Source organism: Myotis yumanensis, unplaced genomic scaffold (assembly GCF_028538775.1).
Source record: "Myotis yumanensis isolate MYYU_CA2020_CCGP unplaced genomic scaffold, mMyoYum1.0.hap1 SCAF_3, whole genome shotgun sequence".
Lineage (NCBI taxonomy): Eukaryota > Metazoa > Chordata > Mammalia > Chiroptera > Vespertilionidae > Myotis > Myotis yumanensis.
The window spans coordinates 86,983,946-87,004,668 of NW_027223754.1; the positions used below are offsets into that span (position 1 = coordinate 86,983,946).

General features: G+C 41.2%; 1 protein-coding gene across 5 annotated transcripts; it reads left to right on the forward strand.

The window, feature by feature from the left end:
• The first annotated feature begins 993 nt into the window (after positions 1-993).
• Positions 994-20,388, forward strand: CYSLTR2 (cysteinyl leukotriene receptor 2). Of its 5 annotated transcripts, none has more exons than XM_070409059.1 (3): positions 1,015-1,059; positions 3,562-3,769; positions 16,934-20,388. In XM_070409059.1, exon 3 carries the CDS (start codon positions 16,935-16,937, stop codon positions 17,949-17,951), a length of 1,017 nt encoding a protein of 338 aa, XP_070265160.1. In that variant the 5' UTR covers positions 1,015-1,059; positions 3,562-3,769; position 16,934; the 3' UTR covers positions 17,952-20,388. The 5 variants fall into 5 exon arrangements, with proteins under 5 accessions (XP_070265164.1, XP_070265160.1, XP_070265161.1 ...); XM_070409060.1 differs by having other exon boundaries at positions 3,701-3,769; XM_070409061.1 differs by lacking the exons at positions 1,015-1,059; positions 3,562-3,769 and adding exons at positions 3,295-3,483; positions 4,767-4,894.
• Positions 20,389-20,723: the final 335 nt, after the last annotated feature.

The following is a 20,723-nucleotide window of genomic DNA, read 5'->3' on the forward strand; positions in this document are numbered from 1 at the left end:
TAAATTTGGCCATATGTAGGTAATGTAGACATAGATAAAAGAATACAGTCAGAAAACAGACTTTTGGGGAAAGCTCATTTTTAGAAAAGGTGTGGAAGAAGAGGCATCAGAAAAGGAGGCTAAGAAGAAGCAATTCATGGGGTAGTAAAAGAACCAGGAGAATGAGAGAAATAAGGAGTAAAACTTTTAAGAAAGTGGCATTGATTCATTGTATAACCACTAGGGAAGCAGTTCTCAACCTGTGGGTCGCGACCCCTTTGGCGTCGAACGACCCTTTCACAGGGGTTGCCTAAGACCATCGGAAAACACATATATAATTACATATTGTTTTTGTGATTAATCACTATGCTTTAATTATGTTCAATTTGTAACAATGAAATTGGGGGTCACCACAACATGAGTAACTGTATTAAAGGGTCGCGGCATTAGGAAGGTTGAGAACCACTGCACTAGGGGAAGGAAGATGAAGATGAAGAAAGAACCTTTGACATGAGCAATGAAGCAGTCTTTGGTAGTCTTCCATGAAGCATTTTTCAGCAGATTGGGTAAGGTCTTTGCCTGAGGGCAAGTAAGTTGATAAAGCAAGTGGGTGATGGAAAGTGCTCTAAACAGATCTAAAGTGCTATATACTTAAGGCTAAAATATTGATGTTACCGTTGTCATGGAAACTAAAACCAGTTAGGAGAACTAAAAGCCATTTAAAACCACTGACTCCAGCCCATCACATCCCCTTGATCTGTTGTAAAAGATGCTGATAAAAATAGTCCTTAGAGAGTCAGAGCTCATCTAGGTTTCTTCTTTTAGATGTAGTTCCTAACTGGAAATCTTTCTCCTTTTTGAGAAGGAAGCCAGCGCCAACACCCATACCTAGTTTCTATGAAGGACAGATGGCCCACAGACTGAAAAGTTCCTTATTCTCTTGCTATTGGCTGACACTGTTCATAAAGTATAACTCACAGTTTCACTTTTCTTTTAAATGAGCAAGCTGAATTACTTGGAGGAGGAAAGCAGGAGAGACAGAAGAGACGAACGCTGTCATTTGAAAGAAAGAAACCTCAGGTGAGCATTTTTACCTTTGTTTTGTTCGTTGTTAAGACTTATACCTTGCTTGTCACTTTAGACATGGTCAGAAGAATTATTTTTGAAAAATAAGTTACTTTTGTTTGACTATAAAATTGTTTCTTACCATATACGTAGTTTAGACAATATTAAGAAAGTACAAAAAAGTGTAAGGAAGCAAATTCCACAGATGAAATAGCCTCCATTGATGTGTGTGTGTGTGTGTGTGTGTGTGGTGTATTAATTTTACATTCTTTTTATTTTGTGTGCTTCTGTGTATAACTTTAGTTTGGTTTTCGTAGTTGTGTTCAGATGGTATAAATATATTTATATTTCTTTTTTCACATGGCCATAAATTCTTGACAGTCACAATTTAAGATTGCTGGACAATATTACATTAAAAGGATTTATTGTACTTTACTATACCTTCATTTTGGGCTATATGGCATCTTTCCTATTTTTCATAAATGGGTCATTTTATTATGTAAGATGTATTTTTCCATTCAGGGTCTTATTTTTGGAGGGAGGGAGGAGGAGGTTGAATTTGAGATTGTAGATTTCATTGCTATTACTCAGAGGCACAATGACAGGGAAAGTGTATGTGAGAGCATATGTTTATAACCTGTTTATTACCCCTTTGGGGTCTCAATCAGTGGTTTTCTACTCTAGCTGCACATCCTACTCTAGCTGATTCTGAGGAGATTAGAAAATTACCCCTAGAAAAGGGGAAATTTAACTTTTGAAGGTAAGGCAGTCATCTTATAGTAGTTTCTTACTTTTCTTTTTTCCTAAATGTTCCCAAGTTGTTCTAATGGCCAACACAATAACAACTGACCTAAGTAATTTGAAATATTTTCCTATCTCTGACACATACCTGGGAGTAATACAAAATCAAGGGAAAGAAAGGTACAATTTCAGGCAAGCCATCTAAATCTCCCTTTTAACACTGTATTAATAATGCAAGAGTACTTTGTGGGAAATATAAGACTTCTAGAAATTTCTGTCATCCACCTCAGTCACATAAACTGTAGAGATGAGAATCTTCTTGAGAGTTTCAATTTACTAATATTTTAAAGAAATTGATTTGCTTCCAAGATATAGTGGTTAAAAGTTAGAGACATTGAGACTCCAGAATGTTCTAAATGTATCAAAATTTAGCCTTGGACCTGTTAATATTCTGCCTCCCTACCCACCTGGCATCCTAAGGTGTACCCCTATCATCTAAGTAGCACCTGGTCTGGAAGAAAGCTGCTATACTTTTGCAATGTGACTCCATTGGTGTGTGTCAGGATCATCTTGGACATTTAAAAAAATCTCGTGTGTATTCATTCCAGGCTCAGGGACTTCTGCTTCTTTAGTTTATCTTGCACACCAGACATCTGAGGTGTGCTAGTTCCCCAAGACTAAGCCTGGAAGACGAAAGTCTAACAGGGGCTCAGCTGGTGCAATTATCCAATGAGCGCTGGATAAATGCAGTGTCCAAGCTGGATAACGCAGAGAAAGGCAAGCATCTGCCTGGGTTGCTCAGCTTTGCTATAAAGCCTTATCAGAGCCCCGTGAGAAAACGCAGCACTGTCTCTGTGCTTTTCTCTGGATATTACCCACTGCCTTCTTTGTAGTGTAGTTACTTTCATCAGGGTCTCATCCTTTTACCAGACAAAATGCCCAAGGCTGGAGTTCTTGCAGAAAACCCAGTACGTGGCCCCCTTAAGAATAAATGGGGAAGTGTAAATAAATTAATTCATGAATAAATGTGGACTTAAGTTAACAGCATATGTTTATCTCTGCTGAACCTATTAATCTCTTTATATTAATTGACCCGTGGAGAAAATAGTATCATCTTTGACAATATTTACAGGAAAACTTCTCCTATTGGAATGATAACTTGGTGAGAGTATGGGTTCACCCTTTTGACAAAGAAAGTAATGTAGTCTGAGCAGTTGGAGCCAAAGAATCCCAAAGTTGGAAGGGTCTTTAGGAAAAGCCAGGGCCAGGCATGGAAACTTTTTGTGTCTTCAGTGTTTTAAGGAGAAGTTTCAAAGAAGAGAGGAAGCAGACCTGAGGAAGAATAGAAGGAAGACAGGAGAGGGAGAGGATAAGGGAGGGGAACACAGGCTAGGGAGGGACAGGAAGAGGAAAAGGGTGGAGAGAAGGAGAGGAAGGGAGGAGGGAGGAGAAAAGCCTATTTGTTTCTGGAAGTTTAAAGATTACTTACGCTGGGAGAATTGAAAAGGACCCAGTCCATGGCTATTGTACATTATAATGTACTGTACATTATAAAAAGGATTTTTATAATGAGAAAAAAATATGTCTTGTAAGTGTCATCTTGTGAAACTATAGAGATGCCGTTTGCCTCATTTGCACCTCTAGTACAGAAAGCACAATTGTCTACAGAGTACCTGGAGGCATCATAGATTCCTTAAGGTAAGTGGATTTCTTTTTATTTTGAGTTTACCTTAACAATAACTTTGTTTCCTTATAAATTCTTTGATATGTTTGAAGGAGTCTTTCCTTGTTAGCAGAAGAGTAAGTACTCAGATATTCATTTTGGAGAGGTCACTCTGGCCACCACGTAGAAAATGGGTTGAGAACAGCGAGAGTAGAAGCTGGGCGTGACAGACTGTGTTCTCTCTCGTCCGAGGGTGAGACCATACCGGGACTAGGAAAGCCCTGAGCTGGCCCCTGCGACAGAAGGATTTCACGGAGACAGGTGGGTAGTGATGACACGTCTGCCTCACAGGAGATACTGGGCAGCAGGATGGTCTGGGGGAGGAGAAAGCTGGCAGTTTGCTTTGTTCTTTGCCCTCTCCTCTATAGTTTCAGATGCCCACTGATCCCAGGCTACTGGCAGCTGCCTGGGGGCATTTCCCAGGCAATTAATTCTCTGTTTTTCAAGTTTTCCAGACATATGGAAACATTCTCTCCTTAGCTGCTTGTTTCTTACTATCTTTACATGTATTTTATACCCAGAATTCTAAAAAGTTCTTAGGCATTTCTTTCCTGGACAACATAGGGTTGCAACAGGAATGATAATGCATTGGATGTACATGATGTGCCAGGCTCGGTGCAGCTATGTAGGAGGCTTTCATCTGTGTTGCCTCCTCTGGGTCTCTCAGTAACAACAAGAGGATAAGTACTTGCTAATGCTCACACTGTTAGCAAGAGCCAGGATTTGGATCCTGTTGGGATTTACTCACCAAGGGTTTTCATGATATCACAATATCTCTATATCATTCTAGGAAACATGATGTTTAACAAGCTACCTTTGTAAATAATTCTTTTGCTCTAATAAATGAATTTAATGCCTAGGTAGGAGGGAAGGGAAAGAGAGGAGGTTTTAATTTGAATTAGTGGGCTTTTGGGAGCCCCTGAGTCATGTCATTTAGTCACTTTGATTGGGGGGGGGGGGGGAGGGGGGGGGCGGGATTTCCTTTTGCTGACACAATCCCTAGGAATTATTGGAAGGAGTTTGGCCTCTGAGATAATACCTGCTGATCTACTACCTTTCTTCTTCTGCTTTTGAAATTAGGAGAATTGGGAATCAAGATTCAAATGCAAATGATTCTGCAGCCTTACTTAGATCAGAAATTGGGTTAATAATAGATACCTCCAATCTTCCTTAATAAGGTAAATTGCACTAATAAAGTGCACTAGAAAAATGACAAAAATTGGTTGAGATAGTTTTATAACATTAAATTCATAATCAGCATTATAGGCTCATACGTCCTATTAACAAAGAAGAGCTGAGGAAAGTTATGAAAGTCAGAGAGAAGACAGCACAATCAAAATAATGCTTAAAAAATGAAGTCATATCTTCAAGGAGCTCTCCTTATAGGTAAATGTTTTCTTTTTGAATGTTTTGTTTTTGAATATGCATTTGTTTATTGTGGTGGTTGAGTGTTAATTGTTAGGTTGAACATAGGAGTAAGGTAGCTTTTGGGAAATATTAGAGAATGAAACAAGAGGATTTAGCAAAGACAGAGGTGGGAAGGGATGTCAGAGACAGTGCCATTTATCTCCCTCATGGAGGCAGAGAGAGCCTTCATGTGCTCAGATGCCAACCTTCAGCTCCTGCTATGTCCCTGGGGATAAGTTGTTCTCTGGGAGCGTTTGTCCCCTCAAAATAACATAAAAAGAACCAAATTGTGTAAAAACTCCAATTTTAGGGGCTAATTATTCCCTATTATGTGTATAATCTGTTGGCATCTTTTTGCACAGGGAAATTCTGAAGTAAGGGACGTCAGAGGAGAATGTGCAAACTAACCAAACAAGCAAGCAGAGAGGGAAATTTTGTCAGAGAAGGATAGAAAAAAGACAACTATTGCTAAACCATCAGTCCAACAATGATGCTTAAAGGATCTGGCAGTTTGGCCACACCAGAACTTTCTAAATTGTTACTTTTTACACATGCAGCTATTTGACCTAATGGCAGCTCTGACAATACACATCTTCTGGAGTGCCTCTCCTTCCATCTGTCCATGTCTGTTTGTGATGGTGGATGTCATTTTACCACATGTTCTGTGGTCTAAGCAAAGTTCTCCTTTGAGTGGAAGAAGGTCATAGCTGATGTGCGCTGTATGTCCAGTCCTACCCCCAAACTGGGCAATATTTCAAGAAGGCCTAGCAGCCTTCAGCAGAGTCCAGGCACAAAGGCTCAGGTGGCTCCCATGGGTTCTCAGGAGTCAGGGACAGTGCTAGAAAAAGAGGGAGGCAGATGCAAGTTGAAGGGCGCCTATGGAAGGGCAGCTGGGAGAAATCACTGAAAAGTTGACAACTACAATGATTTCAAGAAAATGTTCTAGTTAGAAAACAATATCATAGGGCATATCTGGTCTTTAGAACTAAAATAGGAAATCAGGTTAATGAAATTCAGAAGTTATTGTAGGGAGTTCTGAACTTTCACTGAGCATTTTGGAATTTAGTCAGGAGGCAGGCCACAGACACCAACAAATCACCAACATCCCTCTTCCCGCTGGCTCCATCCTGGTGAGTTCCTGAGAAATCTGAGGAGAGATGGTGAAGGAGTGTGTGTGTGTGGGGAGGGGACGCGGTGTTGGAAAGTTTGCTTATAAAAGAAGCCAATTAGGTTAGGCCATTACAAGGGAGAAACTGCTCAGTGCACTCGGTCTCCCACAGGGATTCTCTGCCTGTTGTGACAATTGCTTGTGAACACCTTCCCACCCTGGCTGCAAGATCTCATGCAGGCCTTCCCCCATGGAAAACAGACAGCTTCCAAAGACTGTCTCTTAGGGGCTTCAGGTTACTTTAGGATCCCGTGGTAACACCATGGGCAACACGGCACATTTTCTGTCTGCTAAGCTCCAGGGCAAGTCAGACACTATTTGTTTGGGTACTGGGAGGACAGGGCTTTATGAGCTTTACAACATCCAAATATGGAGTCCTAACCAGAGGACAAATATTAGACAGTAAAACTCTGCAGAGACCCAAGAGGGGAAGCGGCAGTCATCCTGCAGGGTGAATAATCAGGCCCCAGGGGTCTGGCTAAGAAGTCTCTCTGGGCCCCAGAATTGTTGAAGAGAAGCTCTGCAGGACAGAGAAAGTGGACTAAAGAATTCCCTTCTCAGGAAACTTCCAGAGCCATAACTATTAAACACCTACTGGCTTTCAGCAGTTCTCCAAATATCCCTTTTACTAATGGGCCCAAGGTGTTGATTTTACAGTTATGAGACCTGGGGAAACAAATGATATTGGGAAGACAAAGGGGCGTTAGCTTGGTGGTGCACTTCGGGGCATTTTGAGGAACTTTGAGGGAGATAGCATGGAAGGCAATTGGAGCAGCAGAATGATCCAAGCTGCTGACTCCATAGAAATGGAGAACTGTGTGGTTCACTGTCCTGCCCCCATTAATTCTGGAAGCCTGGACACTAGCTCGGTTCCTTATTCAAAAGATGTTGTGATCTCAGTTCTTTTTGTCTACATTTCTATTTTGATCTCCAAGAACTACATTCACTTTATCCTTTTGCAACAATTCTTAAAGCATGAGACTGTTCCCAGGAGGCCAGAAAGGTCAACAAAGCTTTATGTTTCTACCATGACATTTGGTGCCTATTTCAACTAAGGACTGAGCTAGCAGTCTTGGATTTCAAGAACTAGACACTCAATGATACTTCCCTATTTGGGAGAGGGAGGCATATTAGTTCAGCAATCTGGGGCCTCTGGGATTTTGAGGTACAAACATGTAGAATCTTCCAATCCAGAGGGTTGTATCTTCTCTGCACAACTTCAGGGAGCTAAGTCTGGAAGCCTTTACAAAGAAATGAGAGCTGCAGTTTGGAAGAAAACTTGGGGCATTTTGAATTTGAAGCATTTATGAAACATGCAATGGAACTGTTTCTTGCAATCCAGAGGTGGGGAGGAAGAGCTGAGGGAGCCTGATTAATTTAGGGGCCTTGATGGTAACTGAAGCCAGAGAAGTTGATGAATTTTTGCAAGGGCATGAGAACAGAGAAGGAAAGAGGATCAAGGACAGAACCTTGGAAAACATCAACAATTAGGGGACAGGCAAAGAGAACAGCAGCCTAGAAGGAAAGACTGGCCAAACAATAAGAGATGATTCAAGAACGCAATGTCGAGGAGACCAAGAGAAAGTCTGATTTAAGGGGGGAGTAGTTAGTGGGGATAAAAGTATCAAAGAACTTAGCAATAAGAAGGCTAGCATTGATTAAACAGTGGGGGGAGGGACTGTGGCAGCCCAGGGACAGGAAACTGATAAAGTTGCAGTAGTTGATAAAGTGACCACAGTGAGAGGAGAGGTCACTCTCACGCCCTGCAACTGTGAAGGGTTTCTTGCTGGAGGAAAAGTTTGAGTAAGCCAGGGAAGATGCAGTCTTCTTTTCTCTGGAGACACCGTGATTCTTACTCTCAGCCCATCTCCCCCAAGTGCCTTCATTTTCTTCTTCTGTTCATTTCTCCTCCTGTCTCTTCAAACTCCACACTCCTGAATCACACTAGAGTAGAATGTGCTCTCTACTTGGAGCCCAGCATACCTAGTTGGACTTCCCACCCACTCACTTTCTAGCTGTATAACCATTACTCTTTAAGGGTTGGCTTCCTCACCTTGAAAAGGAGGCTGGTAAGGATAGTCCCTTAGGATTATTTTGAGTTGTAAATGAAAGAATGTATTCACTATGCATAGCAGGTGGTCAATCAAATGCTACTTTCCTCTAACTCTGAGACCTATTCAAATTTCTTTATTTCCTTGTCCTTTTATGCCTAACGTCCTAAATCACTGGACACACTGTTGTCATTTCTATCTCATCTTCCTCTTCTTAATGCCCAGCAATAGCTGCCCTGCCCCATCCCCACCACCACAGAGACCCTGAATTATACATAAGTAGGCTAAGGTCATTTGTTACTGCTCAGCAGCTGATTCTCCTCTCTTTTCTCATCTGATCTTCATGTCTTGCCTTTGGACCTCCACTCCTTCCCTGACTTCCGTGGCCCTGAGGACTTACGGTTTTCCATTTCCTGACTGCTCAGCCCACTATCAGTTCATCTTCACCTGACTGTGGACCCCCCACTGGAGCCCCACCATGGTCCTCAGCTACCTCTGTCTATAATTGCCCAAGAACTCACCCATCCTGGTTATTTGAGTTAATATACAAAAGATCTTCACAGAGTGCCTACCACAGAGTAAATGCAGTACAGGTTGGCTATAGCTCCTTGTTAAATACACAAGCATTTGTGGCTTGAGGTGGAAGTGAAGGTGGGGGTGGAGGTGGAGGTGGGCTGATAGAGGAAGCATGCTTTCCCAGAGTCCTTAGGCAGGTTTGGCCAAAGCTGGGGGACTTGCAGTAAGGAATAGTAGGGGTGGCTGATGAGGTCGGACAGGCAAGGACCCTGATGTCAATTTTACTAGAAGAATTTTCCTTGTGGGAGTTCAAAGGCCCAGAAACAGTGGCCAAACAGAGGACTCAGAACATCACCTAGTAGCAATCAGGGAAGCTGCTGGCATGGTAGGTCTACCAGTTCTCCTTCCAATGAGGTGCTTCTGCCCTTTACGTAGGGACTGCTCTGCACAAAATGCCACCACTAATATGCCTTGTAAAGATGATGCACACTGCACCAACCTTGATTCTCCAGAACATTATCTGTTCTTTAGCAGTTTACCACAATGTCACGGCAGCTGGTTGACTAATTGCACATCGCTTGCTGCTCTTCTAGGTATGTCCATGTTAGTGTGTCTGCCTCAGTCTTGAGGTTCAGAGTGCAGATCACAAGCCCAGATCTGAGAACTGAAGGTGAGCACATCTGTGGGTTCTCAGTCCCAGTCAGTGCTGACGGTGAGGGAGGACTCTGCGACAAGTTCTCCTGTCAATGCATCAAAAATATATTTTTTTCTAAGTAAAAAGGAAAATAACATCTGTGAGGTTCAGGACAGTTGCAGCTTTGCGATGATCATGAAAACAGTCAGCATCAATGCAAGCTATTCACCCTCCTCAGATTTCAACTGGCCCAGCAGCACATTTGGATTTATCCTTAGCTGAAGTATGGCACCTCCATCTGCTGCTGATTCTCACTGTTTCTTCTTTGTTGTTTTATTACCAGTAGAGCTGCAGGAGACAAAGCCTTCATTCTTTCTTTGTCCCGAGCCCACTGTCAGTACAGAAAGCTATGCACACTCTCTCTTCTCTCTCTAAGGCAATAGAAATTATGCTCTTGATTTATTTCCAAATTTCCCTTGAATTTACCTGTTCATATATTTCTCAGCTTTCTATCACATACTTAATTGGTCTGGCTGGTTTTTACAGCCACATCTAGCAGGTGATTTTTTCTTTCTTTCTTTCTTTCTTTCTTCCTTCCTTCCTTCCTTCCTTCCTTCCTTCCTTCCTTCCTTCCTTCCTTCCTTCCTTTCTTTCTTTCTTTCTTTCTTTCTTTTTTTTTCTTTCTTTCTTTCTTTCTTTCTTTCTTTCTTTCTTTCTTTCTTTCTTTCTTTCTTTCTCTCTTTCTTTCTTTTTAAATACAGTCTAGTGAAAGGTTGCAGTGTAGTGTAGTCAAATATATTTTGTGTTGGCAGGAAGGAACCATCACAATGTTTCAGAGGTTTCTCAAGAGGAAGTGTTGAACTAAATGGAAGTTTGGTTGAGTTAGCCCTGCTTTTAGCCTGTGCTGTTAGCTAAATAAAGCTTCTAGGAAGGGTGTTTGTATAGTTTCCTTTTTTAGCTTCACATGGGTTAAGAGGCTTTTGTATTCAAAGCAGACTCTGTAGTTATTTTCTCCCTGCAACCTTGGCAGTTTGGCAGTTATCCACCACTTCTACTTTCTGGCAGCCCCCGAGGGAGCCCAGGACCAATCCTAATCTCAGGCAGAGGAAATGAGGCAACTCTGGGACTCAGCGTAACCCTTGGGTATAATCTGATCTGATCTTGTGCATTGACTCTAAAATTGGGCATCGCTCTTGTGCCTGAGGTTTGGTCTCTACCTCATTCAGGGAAATGGACCCCTGTTTTAGGATCTGCGGTCTGAGTGTCTGTGTCCAAGGCTTTGCCCAACATTTGGGCTCTTCAAGACTCAGGACCAGCCTGCACTGGCCAGGCCTCCTCTCAGGTCTAAAGTCCTCTCTTTGCATTGTGGCTCGGCAGTAAAGGGTCTGGCTGCTTGCACACTGACCGCCCCATGAATTCTTCCTTCCTCCCCAGTTGTTCAAGGAATCCCTAGAGTCTGTTTTTGATCTCCCACACCCCTCAACTCCCTAGTGGACCACCTGTTAACATCTTTCTTGATGACCCTGTCTGTGGGTCATGCCTGCTGGATCCCATGCTCTGCCTATGATAAGGGACTTTCCCCCAGCTTCTGTAGCTGACAGCATCCCTAAAGGTTTGCCACACCCCAGGCTGCCTTCTCATTACAATACACAAGCCTGTTGGTCTTGAGATGGGAGAAGTGGTGGTCTTCATGGTCAAAAAGTTTAAGGACTTGATTGCTTTCAAGTCTATTTGTACTAATTCAGACTTTTCCTTGGCCTCTTAGTTTTCTTTAGGATTCTGTCCCAATCCAGGTTCTATGGTCAGGCTCTTTAGATTAAAGAGGTTCTATATGGCCATAGGGACAGGTCTCCATCCTTTTCAAAAAAGCCCTTTTGTAATAGAGCACTTCCATGAAAATTGATCTGGCTGATCACATACCAGTCTCAACTCCCTTGCCTTTTCTCCTATCCCCTAAGCTCTGTGTGTTAACCCTGACTCTAGTGCTATGCCCATCCAGAGCTGTCACATAATTGTGACATCTAATCCAAATCCATGTTTGCCTCACAGACTTGGTTTGTGCCTGCTGCCTGTATGAACTCTAGCATTGCAACACTGTCCTTTCTGATTTGGGGTTTGATCCTTCTGTCCTGGTCCTGCCAACCAATAGAAACTTCAGTTCTCTATGAAATTGGTTAAAACACTATCTCCAAGCTTCTGATTTTGTTGTATTCCCTTTCTCAAGTCAGGCTTCCAGACTTCCAGTCTCTTCATGGCTATCTCCCTGAACTGTATCAGCAGCCTTGTTCTGTCTCATGAGCTCTAGAATATGTGCTTCTTATTCAGCTAATGTCCTCACCATTCTTCTTATAACCCAAGTAGAAACCTCAGATTCGCTGTTGAAACAGATCAAAAGGAGAGAGCCACCATCAGTGCAATCAGCATTAAGGCCCTTGGTCATTTCAGAAATAGGATATGACCCTCAGCTCTGTACATGAGAAATTTCATGTTGTCAGTCTACTCCTAAGCCTCAAGAAATCAATTTACAGAAACCAAACTCATGTGGAACAAATTTTTAACCCAAAATTCTGATTTGTGTATTTATAATGGGGGATTCTACTTTCCCTTTATTGGAATTTTCTAGTTCACAATCCATAGTTCACTCTTCCAGAGAGGCCTAAGAAGATGGGTTATCAGAAAATTTCTGGTAGGCAGAGAGTCAGAGTAAAGGAGTGGAGTGATTTTTGAGAGATTTTCATCATAAATATGTCAGAATAATCTAAGAGTAATCAGTATTTTTGTAGAGTATGTTTTTCTAGCAAACACCAAGAGAAATCTGCTTTTTTTAAAAAATATATTTTTATTGATTTCAGAGAGGAAGGAAGAGGGCGAGAGAGATAGAAACATCAATGATGAGAGGGAATCATTGATTGGCTGCCTCCTGCATGCCCCCTATTGGGGATCGAGCCCACAACCCTTGACCGGAATCGAACCTGGGAACCTCCAGTCTGCAGGCCGATGCTCTATCTGGTGAGCCAAACTGGCCAGGGTGAGAAATCTACATTTTATACCCTATCTGAATGTGAGAATTGATGTCATCAACTCATTCTTGTGGTCAGTGGAATGACAGATGTTGAAGCTAGATCATTTACTATTCAAGAGAGTGAAGCAGCTATGGAACACTTACTAGTGCCATGTACTCTGTGAAGTGCTCTTGCACTCTCTCTTTCTCATTTAGTCTTTACAACAACTCTATGAAATAGATGTTATATATCACTGTGGTGGCTGAATTATGTCCCCCCAAAAATTAAGTCCAAGTCCTAAACTCAGGTAATTGTGATTGTGACCTTATTGAGAAACTAGAGGCCCGGTGCACAAATTCGTACATGGGTGGGGTCCAGCCTGCCTGCCCCAATTGGGGCCGATCGTGCCAGACCGGCCGGCGGGGAGGGGATGCATGAGGTTGGCTGGCTGGCCCCACTTCCTGGTTGAACTCCCAGTCGAGGGGACAATTTGCATATTAGCCTTTTATTATAGAGGATAGGATCTTGGCAGATTTAATTAATTAAGATGAGATCATACTACTAAGATGAACTCTACCCCAATGACTGGCATTCTTTTAAGAAGAGGACAAGACCCAGAGACACAAAATACATAATGGGAAGATAATGGGAAGACATAAGAAAAACATTATGTGACAGAGTCAAGAGATTAAAATGATGCATCTATAAGCCAAGGAATGACAAAGATTTCTGGTAACACCAGAAGCTAGAAGAAGCAAAAAAGGATTCCTCCCTAGAGACTTAGAAGGAAGCATGGCCTTGCTGACACTTTGATTTCAGACTTCTAGCCTCCAGAACTGTGAGAGAATAAATTTCTGTTGTTTTAAGCCACCCAATTTGTGGTACTTTGATAAGGCAGCCCTAGGAAACTAATACAATCTCCATTTTATAAATGAAGTAATGGATGCTCAAAAATTCTAATTTAGTCTAAAGTGCTTAGAGCTTCCTGACTCCAAACACTTGAACACTTGCTTGTTGATTTGGCCCATTGGGGAGTGGTGGGTGGGCGGGTAGAGGTTTTTCTTTCTTGTCTATCAAAACTATCTTCCAGATATATTTTATAATAACATCAGCATTTCACAAGTAAGACTGTGTAAAATATTAGTTATGTGGGATAGAAGTATGTGTTAATGTGCAAAAAAGTATTCAGAGTAAAAAAAAAAAAAAAGAAAAAGGAAGTCTACCCTGTATAAATCAGACATTTTCCCCCTTCAGAGCCTCACAGAGCCGTTAACATGGCTTATGGAACTGCAAGCGGAGAGTTCTGGAGCGTGCTGTGTTTCTCAGGCTGATTTAAACATGGAGGCCACATTACAGTGCATCTCATGTAACTCATATTCTTTGGAAGATACTTTTGGAATTGCTAAGTTAAAGAAAAAAATGCTGTTCTTTTTTGACATAATTTATATGCAAACCATGTTGTCTAAGTCACATCTTCACATAGATCTCTGAAGGGGGATTGAAAAACATCCATACTGCATCAGAAATATACTTACAAACCACCTTTTGGTAGGTTAATTTAACTAATGTTTTTCCATACTTTTTTATTCTTTAGATTATTACGTGGATTTTCCCAGTCAGTGTCTTCTAGTCCAAGGGAATTAGGAACATGCCTGTATTTGAATAAAGTTGGATTTATTGTTTTATTGTGTCCAAAGAGAATGTACACGTTGGGAAACTGGGATGTCTCCGTATGAAGATGTGAGGAGTTATAGGATTTGTGGTTGTGTTAAGTAATTTTGGAGTAAGATTCAAGAAAGCAAGACATTGCAGAAACAAAAATGGTTATTAATTTTTAAAACAGATTCTGAAAAACAGGAAGCCAGACAACAAAAATATGTCCCCCAAAATCTACCTATTCTTTTCTATATATTCAGGAAGCTTCCCCAACACCCCACCCGAGTCATGGACTGTTCTGTAGTATTTATGCAGTTGTAATAAGAGATGTTTACTCTTACATAAATTTCTCTTTGACTGGCTAAGAAGAAATTAAGGACTATGTCATTATCCATGACAACTCTGCCTAATAAATTTACATTTAAACCTTGGCTTTTTCACAGATAAAGCTGGACACCAAATAAAGTGAGACAGATTTAATCAGTAATATACTATTGCAATAGAGAAAAGAGTCCACCAAGAACTGAACTCAGTTTTGATTTTTATAGAGATAAATGAATGTTTTCAAAGAAGAATGAATAAATAGAGGCAGTGCTTAGTAGGTCAGGGAATTGAAAAATTATAAAAAGTTGGAAGGGAAGTTTGGTCCATGTCAAACGCATCTAGGTTTGAGAACTGGTGTTATGCATGTTAGGTTCCTACCTTCCCATCAATGCTGGGAGGCAGGGGCCAATCTTCAGCTGTTAGCTGGGTCACACAGTAAATTCTTTTGACAGCCTTGAGTTTCTCAGGCTGTGTAAGAAGGGGAGGTTAGGGTCATCATACAGACGTGGCCTTGAGCTATGTTAATGTTTTATTGGAGTCTTTATAGGCCAAGGAATCCTAGTTGAAAAGAGAGCACAGAGGAGCTTGGCTGGAGTTTGATTAAGCAAAGAACCTTTGTCAACTCCCAGAGACGTTATATAATTTATGGCTTTTTCCAGGGTCAGAGATGAGTTTTGGATGATCCTTTCCAGTTGCATTGTCTCAACTCTGATAGTAGCTGACTGCACAGTCGGCATACCTGGGAGTCAGTTATTAGTCCTGAGAGTTCTCTCACTTAGCAGTGCTTACCTTTTCCAGAGGTTTCTGTGATGATTCACTGAAGAGCTGATGGTTCAAAATTCTAAAAGTCTCTAACAATTATCCTTATTTCACAGGCTAAGTTAGTGTGTGACAGGTGGGTGAGAAGTATCCCAGTGAGGCCAAGACTATACTGGTATTGGGAGTTTAAGAATTATTTATCACAACAGAAATGAGTCTTCATTCACAGGTCCCTTTAGTAAAGTCAAACATGTCCCGCTAAGCAGTTTGGAATGCCTTTGAAGAAAATGAAGAAACTGTTTTTATCCAGGATAGGCCTAGCCTTTGTTCCCACTCCTAAAGTGTTGGGTTTTAATGACAGGTGGTAAAAACCTCAGCACAAGCATTTTGTTGAGGTGGGTTAATACACAATTTTTAAAAGATTCAGATTGGGCCATCTGAGGGGAGGGCTCAACACAAGAAAGATGGTGCCTGCCTGTTGGATGTGTAGGAGGAAGGCTTAACACAGAGACGATTGCAGCTGTCCTCCCTACCTTGCCCCGAAGCCATACCATTTAGTCGCTCCAGTACATCTCTGGCACTCCCAAGCCACTGTCCCTCCGCCGGAGCCTAGGGCAAATGCCTGCAAGTGAGTGAGTCTGTTTGCAGGCCCTAAGGGATGCCTGGGTTTCAAACAACCCTCGGTCTCAACGGGCCAGACAGAATCCTCACTGATTTTCACAGCCAGTTGTTGTGGGGACTCCTCTTTCTGGCCCTGGTACTCCAGGCCCTACTTCATCATGGTGTAAAAAAATTGTTTTGTATATTGCTAAAATCTATTTGCTAAGATGTTTACATCTATTTTCATAAAGATTATTGATCTGTAGCCTTGTGTAGGTTTTTTCATAAAATAAATTGGGGTAGGTATCCTCCTCTTCTATTTTCTGGGTGATATTGTATAGAATTGGTGTTAATTCTTATTTAAATGTTTGGTAGAATACTTCAGTGAAACCATCTAGTATTGGCAATTTCTTTTGAGAATTTTTAATTAAGAATTTAATTTTCTTAATAGTCAAATTACCTATTTCATATTGGGTGCATTGGGATAATTTGGATTATTTGAGTAATTAATCCATTTAACTGAAGTTGTCAAGGTTATGTTTGCGAGGTGGTCATAGTATTTCCTTATTTCCTTATTATCTTTTTGATGTCTTCAGTGCCTATAATGATGTCCCCTGTTTTATTCCTGATAACAGTAACTTGCGTCGGCTCTATTTTTCTTTTGTTCATCTTGCTATAGGTTTGTCAATTATATTGATCTTTTCCAAGAACCAGTCCTATTGCATTTACCCATATTTTTGCTTATTGTGTTCTTTCTTCTTTTATGATATTCCATGGCTCCTTCTTTTATTGATTCCTTTCTGTTTGGGGAATTCTTTTCTTCATTCTTTAAAGTAGGCCTGCTGGCAACAAATTCTCTTAGCTTTCTATCATCTGAGAATGTCTTGATTTTGCCTTCACACTTAAAGGATGTTTTTGCTGAATATAGAACTCTAGGTTGGTAGAGCTTTCCTTCCCGAACTTGGAAAATGTTGTGCCACTTTCTTCTGTCTTCCATTGACGGTAATCAGAAATCTGCTGTCCAGTAGATTTAGGCCACAGTGTTGCAGGACATTCACGTCAAAATGGACACTAGGCCAAAAGTCTCTCAAGTTTGAGGCTTCAGCTCCAATCAAATAAATTAATGTATATTCTGTATCCTAGAATTTTATCATGAAATATGATGGAACACATAGTAAATATTAGCTAATATGTTTTTCATTTTATGTTTCAAAGAAAAACTAGTATTTCTCCACACTTCATTAAAACCTGGAAATATGTAAGCAGTGAGCAGGAAGTAACTTTTATGTCTTTTTTTTTTTAATCCAGCATGGAGAGAAAACTTATGTCTTTGCCTCTATCCACTTCCATATCAGAAATGGAACCCAATGACACCTTCAGCAATAACAACAGCCACAAGGACTGCCTGATTGGAAAATTCAAGAGGGATTTTTATCCTGTTGTGTACCTGATAATATTTGTCCTGGGAGCCTTGGGAAATAGCTTTTCCATATATGTCTTTCTGCAGCCTTATAAGAAGTCCACATCTGTGAATATTTTCATGCTGAACCTGGCCATTTCTGATCTCTTGTTCATAACCACACTGCCCTTCAGGGTTGTCTATTACCTCAGAGGCTCCGATTGGATATTTGGGGACCTGACCTGCAGGATTATGTCTTACTCCCTGTATGTCAACATGTACAGCAGCATTTATTTCCTGACTGTGCTGAGTGTTATGCGCTACCTGGCAACTGTTCACCCCTTTCGGCTCCTCCATATCACTAGCATCAGAAGTGCCTGGGTTCTATGTGGGATCATCTGGACCCTCATCATGGCTTCTTCAACAATACTTCTGAAGAATGGCTCCGAGCAGAAGGGTAATGTCACATCATGCTTAGAGCTGAGTTTCGGTAAAATTGTTAAACTGCAGATCATGAACTACATCGCCTTAGCGGTGGGCTTCCTGCTGCCATTCTGCACGCTCAGCATCTGTTACCTGCTGATTATTCGAGCCCTGTTAAAGGTGGAGGTCCCAAAATCGGGGCTGCGGGTTTCTCACAGGAAGGCGCTTGTCACCATCGTCATCGCCTTGATCATCTTCCTCGTGTGTTTCCTGCCCTATCATGTACTGAGAACCTTCCACTTGGCTGTGTGGAAAGTGGGTACGTGCACAGATAGGCTGCAAAAAGCTGTGGTCATCACACTGGCCTTGGCAGCTGCTAATAGCTGCCTCAACCCTTTGCTTTATTATTTTGCTGGGGAGAATTTTAAGGACAGAATAAGGTTTGCATTCAGAAAAGGGCATGCACAGAGAACAAAGTGCAGCGTTCTTGTTGCCTGTGGTTGAAAAAGAAAATAAGAATGTAAGAGCTTATTAAGTGAAGTTTGTTCTTATATTTCTCTATCCACTTTTATTAAAATGTAGTTTCCAAGTGACCATGTATTTACATCATTCCCAACAAAGGCTATTTCCCAACATTTACTTCACCATGACTTTTGCTAGTAAGACCTACTTCAAAAATTTCATTAGGTGCATTTTCAGTGGTTGAGGCACATGAGGAACATAGTAGGGACACTCTTTACTAGAGTTTTGCAATCTGAAGTGTCAGACAGAGACAAAATGCCAAGTACAGTGGGTGCTACTTTTCATCAGATTCTGTACTAGATGGCCCATCAAGGATTCTAAATTCTTAACTTTAAGATAACCCCAACTTATCCAGCTCCTTCATTTCCTCTTCCTTATTCAATCCCCCCTGAGATATAGCCAATTAACAAAGTTGCTGGAGGTCCAGAACAGATAAAAAAAAGTATCCTAAGAATTTAGGGAAATGACCTTGATTGTGAAGAGAAAGACTATCCTCCAACAAAGCCAGAGTCAAGGTCCCAATGAGCAGTGAGAGAAAAATGGGAAAGAAGGACAAGGGCACGAGAGAACTGGTGAGAAGGGTGGGAAAGAGGAATCTCTCTTTGCACTGGGAGAGGGACTCTAGCACACTGAAGGCAGGAAGGTTCCTTTCTCTTCTCTTTTTCCAGGAGTGATAAGAAAGAGAGGGGAAATGAGAGAAAGATGGAGGGCATTGCGTAGAATAAGGGAGAAGGGGGACCAGTTTTACTTTTGAGATTTGGGCTCTGACTGACTTCACTGAAGTTCTCAGTCTTGCATGTCAATCCATTGGGTTGGGGGTCAAAATGGAGGAGGTGGCTCTAACGGTTTGGTTGGGCGCTCAGAGAGGGCGGCATGGAGGACAAGTTGCAAAGGTTGTGATACCCTGAAATTTTATTAAAACTTTGGCAGAACATAAGTAGGGTGGCTTTCCTTTTGAGATTGTAGAAAAGCTAAGGACTACAACTGCTACCATCATGACCACTGTATGTCCAAAGGAGTGCCCTCTTTATGCTGGGCAGACTGTGCCAGGCACTTCACACTCATTGATCCCATTTAATGCTCACACCAAAGCCCTGTGTTTCCATTTTACAGATGAAGAAACTGAAGTTTAGAGAAATCGAGAGACTTGTTCAAGTTCACACAGATCATAAGAGTTAAAAACCTCTCTGACTAGTTGGCTGGGTGCTTGCTCCCTCCACTGTTCCCCCTGAAAACCTCTAGGAAGATTGGTTGAGAGTCAGAATAACAGTTCTCTTCTCCATCTACCCTTCCTCACTCTTACGAGAAGACTGAAGATGGAGGTTTTCTCTTCTGATTTGCTGACTTCGGGCACAGTGGAGGGTGGGAGGGAGGTGGTGTTCTGCAGCTTGGGAGGAAATGCATCAAAGCCTTCATGGTAAACAAGAGCCCCAGAACCCTTCCCTTACTCAGCAGCCAGAATGATGACAGACTTGTAGCCTGTCAAGACAGGAGCCTGGAGGATCCTCCCATGAAAAAACTGCCCATCCCAAGAAAAAAGATCAACATATACAGACTGTTGGGGATTCCCCAACACAAAGGCCAGGGCTTGCCCTATTGTCTAGTATCTATTAACATGTTAAAGTCTCACTCTTAATTATGAATATTCAATGACCACTACACATTGGAGAAAAAGGGTGAGACTTGGAAAACACCAACAAATAAATGAGAAGATAGATAGAGACATTTTAAGTATGAGAGGTCTCAAATTTGTTATCACCTTTGCACTTTTGATCAGAAATCTACTGGAGGATGTGCTTTTCCAAAATAGCAGGTTAAACTAGGATAGAGGAAAACATAACAGTGTAGGAAACAAGAAATCCAACACAGGAGAAAGGTGAAAAGAATTCCCAGGCTGTTGGTATGTAGCAAAAAACCACACACATGAAACAAATTGGTTTGTAAACAATGGAGCGATTTATATTTTTCTTAGAGAGCCTAGGATGAACTAGTGAAGATAAATAGAAAAATAGCAAGTGAAAAGACAATGCAATTATTAAATACTAGGGAAAACCTGTTTTTTTTTTTAAAAGAAAGGAAATAATATAGTGCATGGTTTAGCTGTGAATGACATTTATATACAGAATAATGTAAATAAAATATTATGATATAAACTTTTTTTAAGAAATGAGGGGGAGAGGATTTGTATGTGGGAGAGGAGAAGTGTTAGCAAACTAAATCCCCATCTCGCATCACAGAGAATATATAACTAAAGCTAGAAACTAATAAATAACTGTATAAAAATTTATTTAGCAATAGGAGCTGAAGTCCAGAAGAAACAGTGAAAAGAATTGACAGGTATTACCTCTGGAGAGAAGTTGCAGGTGAGAGGATAGGGCTGAAATTTCTCTTCTCCTTTTAAGAACTATTTAACTGTGTAACTTGCAAATATGTATTGCTGAAATAAAATAAAAATTAAGTTAAAATTAAATTTTCAAATTAGTTATTTGTGTTGTCTTTTTTTTAAATGAGGAAGAAAAAAAGAAATCCCCCCAGAAATGGAAATTGAATACTGATGGGAGAAAGAAAAGCAGAAAAGAACTAGACTTGGATTTGGAACCCTGAGGGATGCCCATCCACCTCTGCCATGGGAGGGGTGTCACTTCCTGGGGCCAGATGTGATTTGAAAGATCTGGATATTTTTTTAGTTGCAAGTAACAGAAAACACAACTCCAAGTGGCTTAAATAATCATTATCTCACATAACTGAAACATA